The 11,401-nt window shown below is 35.1% G+C and overlaps 1 protein-coding gene across 1 annotated transcript; it reads right to left on the reverse strand.

Moving 5' to 3' along the window:
- Positions 1-4,045: 4,045 nt before the first annotated feature.
- EMB2369 (tRNA synthetase class I (I, L, M and V) family protein) lies at positions 4,046-9,523 on the reverse strand. The gene is made up of 20 exons (XM_079044155.1): positions 9,127-9,523; positions 8,832-8,976; positions 8,697-8,753; positions 8,149-8,268; positions 7,817-7,921; positions 7,479-7,702; positions 7,256-7,322; positions 7,013-7,167; positions 6,653-6,914; positions 6,360-6,572; positions 6,179-6,258; positions 6,008-6,070; positions 5,819-5,900; positions 5,617-5,694; positions 5,442-5,543; positions 5,188-5,360; positions 4,932-5,109; positions 4,787-4,864; positions 4,588-4,719; positions 4,046-4,502 (listed from the first exon to the last, which is right to left on the reverse strand). Exons 1-20 carry the CDS (start codon positions 9,486-9,488, stop codon positions 4,260-4,262), a joined length of 2,919 nt encoding a protein of 972 aa, XP_078900281.1. The 5' UTR covers positions 9,489-9,523; the 3' UTR covers positions 4,046-4,259.
- Between the last annotated feature and the right edge of the window lie 1,878 nt (positions 9,524-11,401).

Raw genomic sequence — 11,401 nt, forward strand, 5'->3', positions numbered from 1 at the left:
TCAGAGTAAAAAACTTATGTGCGTGTTCTGTTTGGTGCAGCACTTGTACCGTCTCTTCCAACCTCTTCCAACTTTTTCTTCTGCTTTTTTCTTGCTGAAATCTTGATTATGTGTTGCTAAAATCTTATTTTATCTTTTTTTTATCTTTTTTTTTTGTTTATTCTTGTTGAATTTTTTTTCATTTTTTTATATTGACTAATGATAATTTCTTGATGAAATATCATTATTTTTTTGCTAAAATATCTTTATTTTTTATTTAAATATCATTATTTTTTGCTGAAATACCATAAATTATTGTTGAAATGTTATACATTATTAAATTTTCGGTATTAAAAAACTATTTTTGGTTTATAAAATCAGTTTATTTTAGTTTATTTTAATTTTTTAATATCTCAGCAGCATGCAGATGCAGTGGCGAATCTAGAACCAAAAACCACGTGGTTCCTTATATAAGTGAAACCAAAAAAAATAGAGAATAAATTATACTAGTGGCAGGCTGGCGTCTGGCGGAGCGGCGGTGGCGGGCCGGTGGGGATTGCGATGGTCGGACGCCGAATGACATAGGGCGAAACTGGTGGTCGGGTGGGAGCGATTATCAGGGTAACATTGTATGATGCTTCAGAGATGTTGATCACGCCTCAGCCCAAGCGACGTTTCACATTTCAAGCATTTTTGTTATTTTTTTCTTTTTTTTGTTTAATCTTAAATGGACTAGGTTATTGCCTAATGATTAAATTTTTAGCGAATTGAGTCATTGAGTTATTTTAAATGGATTGAAATATAAACTTTAGGTTTCATACATTTTGATTCATGTATAAGGTAGGTCCTTAAAAATTTATAAGGTAGTTCCTAATTTTTTTCATACATAACTTATAATAAGTTTTAAAAAAATAGGTGGGTCCTAGGACCCACCTTCAATATAACTAGATACGTCACTGTGCAGATGTTAAAAAAACAAACATGATTCTTAAAATAGTCTGCAACCGTATGTTCCACCTCTTCTACTTTCTACTGTAAAAGCTGTAAAAGGTTGCGGAGAATTTTCTGCTTAAAAAACCAAACACCACCACCTAAATGTTCTTTTCGGTTTCTCGCTTTCCTCTTCTTCACTCATCGTTGATCGGTTTAGGCCCACGACTCCATTCTTCCGGCTTTCCTCCTTCAGCAGCCTCTTCCGTCTTCCGCTCCTCCCCACGATTCCTCCTTCTCCCCCACGTTCCTCACAGTCGGACACCACTCACAACGATTCCTCCCACTTCTTCATAGCCCACGATCTCCTCCCGTTTCTTCCTTCCCCATGTTTATCACATTCGACGGTTGTCCCCTCCGACTATCCCAGCAGAAGAATGAGTCAATTTCGCCAAACAATCCAACCACTCACGATAAGGTAACTGCACAACCCATGATCTTCAATTCCGGCTTATATAATGTTCAGATTCGTCCATAGTTATCAGTAACTCCATCACAAAGAACCCTAAATATCGCCTCTCTCAAACCCCTTCATCACCGCCTCCACAGCGACGACCGTTCATTGAGCACCGGTCTGCACTCTACAGTCTAAACCTGTGAGTTGGTGAGCTTGACTCGGACACCACTCACAACGATCGCTATCTCCTTTTCACAAGCAACGTTCTCCTGTAAATCCCTTTCCACGCTTACATCAATTTTACCTCCATTTTCACGGTCCTAAAATCTAGAATGGCAAGTCTCGAACTCTCGATATCTATTAACTCCACTTAGCAAAAGCCATAACCCTAATCCAGGTAATTAGTTTTTACTATTATTAACACAATCTTTCATTTAATTTCATTAATTTTACTTAACTTTAGTCTTCAATCTTATTCGGTAAGGCCATGGGGTATGGTCACAATGTATTTACTAGAAAAGTTATGCCACTTATGCGCCACATCACCCCCACTACATGTTCACCACATGTTCACTAGCCTTGGAAATGGTTATCACTATACAATGTCTTTTTTTTTTATATATTTAGATTAAAATTAAAAAAAACTAAATTAATAACATAATTAGATATTTCACATTACATAAAAAAACATAAAACATAAAATTTTAAATCTAGATTCCGAATAACCATAAAAAATAAAAATTAAAACCTAAATAACTAAAAACCATAGAAATTAAACATAAATATTAAAAACGTTAAAACCTAAACTCCATACTTTTCCCGGACTTCTTGTTGGATTTTCAGAAACGCGGCTAAATTTTCCGGGTCGATATCCGGTTGTGGCTTCATGTTTAAAATTTGAAGATCGGTGAGTGCCTGTTTCCGATGCCGAGCATCCTCCATTGACTCATTTTTTTTGTAAAAAACTTAGAGTTTTGTCAATTCTGTCCGCAAGCACGTCTTCGTTAATCGCTTTTCCGCTTGAAGACGCCGCTTTTTTCCCTTTATCCCTTCCCGATGGTCGACGAAGCTGGACTTCCGGTGGACCCTCCCCTTCGGTCCCATCGAAGTCGTCATTGAGGTCGACACCAAAACCCACATCCGACTTAGAAGTTTTTGGCCTTTTGTTCGAGCCGGTGGTCGATCCCGAATGCGAAGTCTCCGGGTTAAGGACCGATTTTGGACCGTTACAACAAATTTCTCACGCTTTTTGGTGGCCGAACGTTTTACCGCCGGTGGTAACTTTGAATTGTTGGCAAGCGGTTGATAAAATATTGAATCGTTGCTACCACTTTTATGCATATTTTTCAGATTGTCAAATATGCCGTTAAACTTGGTGCACGCCGCTCGTAGTTCACGCCATTTTCCATTGATCGCGTCGTACGTTCGGCCCGTTTGCCTTCCCAAGAGCGAGTGAAAGTGATCTAAAACACGAAGCCAAAAACTGTTTCCCGTTTACGCGTTGCCCGTGCTCGAGTCGCACGATATAGAAATCCAAGCTTTAGCTAAAACTTCATCCTCTTCTTCGATCCAAGTCGTTCCTCTTTTATTTGTAGCTTTTCCTTTTCTTTTCCTTCGCTTAGATGGTTGTGTTTCTTCGACCCGGTCGTCGTCGTCGTTGTCCAGGTTTATAGGTGGGGATTGAGAAAAAGGGACTTGAGATGGTTGTGTTTGGAATTGTTGAGATGATTGTGTTTGGAATTGTTGGGGTTGAAATTGTTGAAAACCTTGGAATTGGGATTGTGGTATTTGTTGTTGGAAGTAGTTTGATTGAAATGGAATGTTGGTAAATACAGGTTGATGTTGGATTGGGGATGTTAGCATTTGAATGTAACCTTGATATTGATCATTTAGAGTGTGTGGGGTTGTTGGGGTGTTTGGAGTGGTAGAGGTATTTTGATGTTGCTTCATATTTTTGAGAGAAAATGAGAAAGTAGAGAGATATTATTTGTAGAGAGATATGTGTTTTGTGTGTTTATGTGTTTGTGTATATATAGTAGAAGAATTAAATTGAAAAGGTTTTTATTTAATTAACCAAACGGTCCAAAAAAAGGGTCAAAAATTTATGATGATTAAAATATTTGCAAAAAAATATAAGTTTTGCAAGTACAATCTATAATTTTGTTTTAAAATAAATTATACACTGTTACGAATATCCAATTTACTTTACAATATGTTTATTTCTCATGATTCTTATTGTCGCGTTTGTATTTTTACAATTAGGCTGTTATCGCTGATATTGAAGTTGATTCTTTTGAAAAATCGTATATCGTGTTTCGGATCATCAATAACACCAAATAAGCATCGGCTTCCATGATTGTGTGATGATAACATTTCTAACTGACTTTAAAGTAATTAAACAATAGATTTCATTTTTTTGTTTTTAACTTAAATTTCATTTAATTGTGTTAATCGATTGCTATTCTTTTTATTTTATTTTCTTTTAATTTTTTCTGTCAGTTATATGTTGTTTATTTGGGTAAATTTATCAATATACAATGCATGGTAACAAATTAAATAACAAAGATATAGACGAAAGTAAAATCATTATTTGCTTATTACACCGGACAGGTGTAAAATTGGCATTCTGTAAATATGTGATAACTTTTTATCACATGTACGTTTTCCTGATATCATCCATACACTAAAAGATGTAATAACAAATTTAAATATTCGACCAAATAACCGTATACAACTCTACTATTATTCTTAACAATACAAATATAAATTGATGATATCCATCCAAACTTCTACAAGCAACAATAATGTCCAATTTAAAAGTGCACATAATTTATAATTGAAAAAACTGTTAGAATCAAATATTTCAAAATTTGGATTAATAAACATAAAAGCTCTATAGGGAAGCAACTTTGTTGGTTTCACGTTCCAAAATCACATTCAAAATCTTGCCAGGAACATAAACTCTTTTTTTGACGATTTTGCCCTCGAGATATTTTGATAATTTCTGATCAAGAGAAGCCAGTTTGAAAGCTTCCTCTTCTGTACAGATTACTTCAACTTGTACAGTGCCTCTTGTTTTCCCATTGATCTGAACTGGTAGCGTTATTGTGGTGTCTTTTAAGTAGGCCGGATTAGCCTGGAGAATAAATAAATTTAAAATTGTATTAAATATTAATCACCATAATAATAAAGTAGAAAAAAAAAAAATGAAAAAGAAGAACCTTCGGGAAAGACTCATATGCCAATGAAGTCGAATGCCCTAACCGAAACCAGAGCTCCTCAGCCATGTGTGGTGCATATGGAGATAGCAACAATACAAATGGTTCCACTATTGATTTCGGAAGTTTATCCCACTACAAAAAAAAAATATATTATTTAAATATTTATTTCAAATTTAAAAATAATTTAAAATTACGAGACCTTATATGCAGTGTTAACAAACTCCATCATCGCAGAGATCCCGGTATTAAATCGTGTGGCTTCAATTTCATCCGTCACCTACACCATTACAAAATTAAATAAACAACAATTTCTAATTAAAAAAAAATTAAATAAAGAATTGTACCTTTTCAATACATCTATGTAACGATTTAAGTTGATCTAGAGAGGGATTTTCATCAACTACCAATGTTTGATTTTTATACGTTCCATCGGATAAAGGTGACCCCACAATTAATCTCCAAGATCTTCCTAAAAACCGATGAACGCCTTCAATCCCACTAGTATTCCACGTTTTCGAGTCCCTGAATAATGGCGTTGACTTAGTCAACAAAAAGTCAACGTGAAACATAATTTATTTATAGTTATTTATGGTTTGCTACCTTAATGGGCCCATGAACATTTCGTATAGTCTAAGAGAGTCTGCACCATATTCAGACACAACATCATCTGGGTTCACCACGTTTCCTCTACTTTTACTCATCTTGTGGGCCCGAGCAATTAACTTGATGTTAGGGTTGTCTTTTAATACGAATGAAGCACCGGATTTAGTAACCTAGAAACAAAAGCACCAGGGGTAAATATGTAATTTACTTTTTTTTTTTTTTAAACATGGAATAAGATAAGAAGAGCATACTTTCTCATCGGGTATCCTTTCTTGCTTATGATCTCCTGATGCATGAATGGAATCTGCTGACACAAAATTTCCATCTTTATCTTTGCAAGCCATGTATTGTACCTGAAATGAGGAGGGTATTTACGTCTTTTGGTGTTGGGAAAGTCAAGATGTTGACTAAGTAGGGTTGACTTACTTCTCCAAGGATGATCCCTTGGTTTATGACACATTTAAATGGTTCTTTTGTCGACACAATGCCAATATCATAAAGAACCTGAAAAGTAGAATGTCATAATAAAACTAATTAAAAGTAGAATATAATAAATAATGGGTAGATTTTTTAAAGTATTAAGAAAAAGGTGTAAAACTGAAAGTAGATTGCTATTATTGCATCAAACCTTGTGCCAAAATCTAGAGTAAAGCAAGTGAAGAACAGCATGCTCAGCACCACCAACATACACATCAACTGGACTCCAATACCTTAAAGTTTCCAAAAAACACAAATAAATAAGCAAGAAAAAAAACATTTCTATTTCTTGATTGTAAAGGGTTTCCTAAATTTTATAATTTGAAGACATTGATCTTACATTTCTTTTTTCTTGTCAACCAACTGGGATGAATTTTTAGGATCCATAAATCTTAAATAGTACCTGTACTCATATCAAACCATTGAAGGTTAATGATGTAATTTGAAGTAAATTAAAAATGTAGTAGGGGTATTTTAGTCAATAACCATTGTTAAGGTTCAGGTTAATTACCAGCAAGAACCAGCCCATTGTGGCATAGTGTTTGTTTCACGCTTAGCTGGCTTTCCAGAAGAAGACTCTATCGTATTAACCTGAAATATATGAAACAAAGCTTTTTCACATCAAAATTCCTTCTCTTAATTGAATTTCAATTATAGATATAATGAACAAATATATGAAAGTAGTAAAGTACCCAAGACACAGCTTTTGAAAGTGGTGGGTCCCCAGTGCCAGTTGGAGTGAAATCATCAAGCTCAGGAAGAGTAAGTGGAAGTTCAGATTCCGGAATCGGAATCGGAATCGGAAGAGTTTCACTTTCACTATTTTCATCCAAGAACACAACCGGAATTGGTTCACCCCAATAACGTTGTCTAGCAAAAAGCCAATCTCTCAACTTGTAATTTATCTGAGAAAGAATAAAATTTTCACATGTGAATTCTACTCAATTACAGCGATGTCATCCAAATACAAAGCAATTTGTATCACCTTTCTATTTCCATTTCCAGTCTTCTCAACCCAATTAATGACTTCAACAGCAGCTTTTTTACTATGTAATCCATTAATGTGAGGCCCAGATGTTGAACTTGATGAATTTATGACATTTCCTTCACCAGAATAAGGTTTTTCAAAATCATCACAACATTCATCTGAAGTTATCACCCAATGAATTGGGAGATTATATTTTAATGCAAACTCATGATCACGTGAATCATGAGCAGGAACAGCCATTATTGCTCCTGTCCCATAGCTGCAAATGTTGTAACAAACAAATAGATAAATTAGAAAGAAATGAAAATAAGATGGAGTATAATAAAGAAATAAAGAAATAAAGAAATGAAAACCCACCTCCCTAAAACATAATCAGCAATATATATAGGGATAGCTTCTTCATTAACTGGATTTTTAGCATAACAACCACTAAAGACTCCAGATTTCTCCTTTTGAAGCTCAGTTCTCTCAAGATCACTCTTTCTAGAAGCAACTTCTTTGTACTCATCCACCTGTTCACAAGATAACTTTTCCTCTAAAGATTTTTATAAAAAAATAAAAGCCAAAAATTGTGTGTCATAAAGGGTATACAAGTGTTACAATATTTTTTTGGGCCTCAGATACTAAAGATGATAACAATGGATGTTCTGGTGCTAACACCAAATAACTGCATGAAAAGATCAAGAAATGAAAATAATTTCATTCGTATTGTATATAATTAAAATGGATAAATGCCAAAAATAGCAAAGTAATTTCAATGAAATTACATTGCTATTTCTTGCATTTAACCCTAATGAGGAAAGAAGGAGGACAAAGATAATACGTTACTCCAAATATGGTATCTGGTCTTGTGGTATAAACAGTAATTTTTGCATCTGTAACTTTTCCATCTTTACTCAAAACATGAAATTCCACTTCTGCCCCTTGTGATCTTCCAATCCAATTCCTCTGCATTTCCTTAATACTCTCGGGCCAATCAAGATCATCCAAATCTTCAAGAAGTCTGTCTGCATATGCAGTGATCTTGAGCATCCATTGCCTCATTGGCTGCTTATTGGTCATAAACAATCAACTGTAAAATTATAAAACATCCAATAAAAATGCATAAGAAAAGTTTCAAAACTCTAAAAAAACAAAAATGTAAAAAGTAAAAAAGCATACCTTTCTTATAACTGGATGACCACCTCGCTCACTAACACCATCCACCACTTCTTCATTTGCCAACACAGTGCCTAAAGCTGGGCACCAGTTGACTGGTACCTCAGCCTAAAGATTGCAAGAAAGAGGATGAGGTGGCGCTGAAGTGGACATATGATTATTGAAAATTTTTCTAAATAGTAACCAAGTTTCAGTTTTATTCCAATGAACCCGCCACATCAGCAGAAAATATGAAGTTATATAGCAATGGAAGAAAAGAATCCAAGATTTCACAATAATGACAATGTCCCTATTTTAGATATCTCAAGAAACAGTGAAGAAAAAAAAAATGTGACCTGATATGCCAGTCCTCTCTTCAGAAGCTGTAGAAAGATCCATTGTGTCCATTTATAGTAGTCAGGTTCTGTTGTGGAAATTTCTCTCTCCCAGTCAAATGAGAAGCCTAAAGATTTAAGCTGAAAAATAATTTGGAGATCAAATGCATTGACAAAAAATAAAATCTTGAATAGTTAAGAGAGTAATACACTATGCTAAGTGTGGGTTCTCATGAGATAGACATAAAAAAAAAGGGTAGTTTATCAATAAAGGGCAATTTTGTCATTTGCCATTATGTACATTCCAAATCCTCTAAATAGATTTGTGAAGTAAACAGAACTATACAAAGGAATGGAATTGAATTCCATTACATTTCCAGCCAAACAAATGCATGAAAGATTCCAGTTCCTTCAAATCCCAATTCCTTTGACAAATTCCAATTTTTTTGTAAAACAATATGTGAAACAAACACATCCTACAGGCTATGTGTTTGTATGTGTCTGTCTACATATATGAGGTTACAGGTTCAACTCATGGAAAAAGCCTATTCAACAGAGTGAATAATTACCTGTGTACGGAATCGGTCAATGTTCTTGATGGTTGTGATCTTTGGATGAGTACCTGTCTGGAAAACATCAAGCAATGATAAGAATGTGGAGCAGATTATAAATCTATTTGTTAAAAGGTATAACAAATACAATACCTCAATGGCGTATTGCTCAGCAGGCAAACCAAATGCATCCCATCCCATTGGATGCAGAACATTGAAACCTTGCATCCGTTTAAATCTAGCAAGAATGTCGGTGGCTGTGTATCCAAGAGGATGGCCAACGTGTAAACCAGCTCCACTGCAACAAAGATAAGTAAGAAACTGAATAAATGTGTACATCAATTTACAAAAAGGGATACTATCATTCCAATAAGATAATGAACAAACAGGATAACGGACGGATTGATGTGATTTCGAAGTTGTCATCATGCTCAGTCGATTTACATACCTTGGATAAGGAAACATATCCAGAACGTAAAATTTAGGTTTAGAGGTGTCAAGTTCATCGTCATCAGGTGTACGGAAAGTTCGATTTTCATCCCAAAATTTCTGCCACCGCTGCTCGATTTCGTGAAATGGATATGCCCTAACCTTAACAACTTCATTTGATTCTTCAGTAATGCTCTCACTGTTGACACAATTACACACTCGAAACCCGAAGTACTTTGTTGAAACATTGGAGAAGGTAAGAGTAGAGGAGGGCTTAGGAGGTAGAGACCGTCGGCGGGAGGAGAATAAAAGACTCCGGCGGTGGTGGTGTAGAGAAGATGTGAGTGGTTGCGGAGGAAGAAGCCACTGAATTTGAATCATTCTGTTACCAAAGAACTGGAAGGAGTGTGTGTTTGGGGATGGGGATGAGCAGAAGTGGATAATATTGGCGCTAAAAAATGTTTGGGCCTTATCTGAGTTTCAACTGGGCTATTATTAGTTTGGGTTTATTGAATGAAGTGTTAGAAAAGTGGAATCACAATAACTTGGATTATTTAATGATTGTGTATCAAAATATTTTTTTTAATTTGTAATTTTAACCCTATTGTCTGGGTAACACAATCCAGATTTCAGTCAAAATCCTTGATCAAAATACTAATACCTTTCTTTCGTTGTATGTTCTTTGAAGCAATATTTTTGTAAAGTAAGGTTATAAGAAAGAAGTAAACCTACAATAACCGGAAATCATAGATATACAACGAAGGGTAGTTATTTCTAGTTATTTGGTGGGAAAAAATTGTGTTTATTAGGAACAAACACAATGTTAGTGATTTAAATATTATCAACATATTTTAGTATAGTTGTTATTAATTTTTAGATAGGTCGAGCTCTATTTATTCACCGAAGTTGCAGGTGCGGGGTGCACACTCAGAGTGATAAATGTGAGCTCGAGAATACGGGGGTCCGGGTGCAGCGCCCCTAGATACAAGGTTCCAAGGGGCAGCGCCGCTTGTAGGGTCCAAGGTGCAAAGCACCTGGCGGTGCTTCCGCTGACCAATCGGCAGACATGGTCAAGGGGCAACACCCTTGCGGGGTTGTGACATCATTGTGATGTAAAACCTTTAAGAACATAGTGAACGTTCTAATAGGTTTTAAGAATTGGACTCTTTCTATATCAAGAAAGAGTTTGGACATGCATTTTCCCGCCAAACATAGGTTGTGACATCTTTGTGGTGTAAGAAATAGTTGTCTTATAAACGATACTTTTGGCGCCAAAATAGATGTAATAACCTTTTAACCATTTTTTTCCCTGTATAAGAACATAGTGAATGTTCTAGAAAATAATTGGATTTTCCATACGAAAATTTATCAATAGAATTTGTCTATCTCTCAAAAACGCAAAATATAAAGGTATTTTCTATGTTTCACATTTGGAAGCGGTCTGACTTCTAAATTGTCAGGTTTCGTCATACCCCAGGCAAAATGGTTGAAATCACAGATTTTAGAAAGTGATTGCAATCACGATTCAAGAATTATCCAAGTTTATATTGATATTCTTAAACCAAAATCTGACACACAATGATTAGGTTTTGTCGAGAAAGTAACGAACAAATAAATCTATTGCAAATGAACAGATAAATCCATTGCATACGGATCTACCATCACCGGGGGCTATGAGGCTCTGACACATTGTCATTGAACTATGCCAAAGGCACTACTCTCCAAACCCCGTGTTCCTAAGTTCACTTTAGCTTTCTGAATTTGTATTACGCACCTTGTATTGTAGGTAAAGATAAATCCGGCTTGTAATAATAGTCGATCTTGATTCTACTAAAAGGCCTCATGTCTTCTTGATTCTACTAAAAGGCCTCATGTCTTATGACACTAAAGTCACATATATAAAGATGGTCATTATCAAACCAAGTCAAAACTTTTTGAAATGACCAATTTAAAGATTTCCATATAATAGTCTATTTTATTTTAAAGTTTATTTAGGAATCATTTTTAGTTTTTACTTAGTTCTTCCCTTTGGATGCTCAAAGATGATGGGTACCTTCAACACTAATCTTGTGAAGCCCCATTGGCTAATGTTAGAAATTATTGTCTAGTGTCAATATTTAATGTTTTGCCTTACTAAACAGGACATATCACATTTATGAAAATATCTCTTACTACACAAGAAAAGTAACGTACCGTATTTGCTTTCAAGTAAATTTACAATATTACCCTTCAACTCATTGACTTCTTTACGTAATTTTACGTGTGTATTTTATGAACGAAAAAAATATGTTTGG

Source organism: Lactuca virosa, chromosome 4 (assembly GCF_052849685.1).
Source record: "Lactuca virosa cultivar CGN04683 chromosome 4, Lactuca_virosa_CGN04683_v6, whole genome shotgun sequence".
Taxonomy (NCBI): domain Eukaryota; kingdom Viridiplantae; phylum Streptophyta; class Magnoliopsida; order Asterales; family Asteraceae; genus Lactuca; species Lactuca virosa.

Coding starts and splice junctions, on each gene's coding strand:
- EMB2369 (XM_079044155.1), bottom strand. CDS start 9,488: ATGATTCAAATTCAGTGGCTTCTTCCTCCGCAACCACTCACATCTTCT. Junction 8,977..9,126: donor GATATGTTTCCTTATCCAAG/GTATGTAAATCG, acceptor TCTTTGTTGCAG/TGGAGCTGGTTTACACGTTG. Junction 4,503..4,587: donor CATATGAGTCTTTCCCGAAG/GTTCTTCTTTTT, acceptor TTTATTCTCCAG/GCTAATCCGGCCTACTTAAA.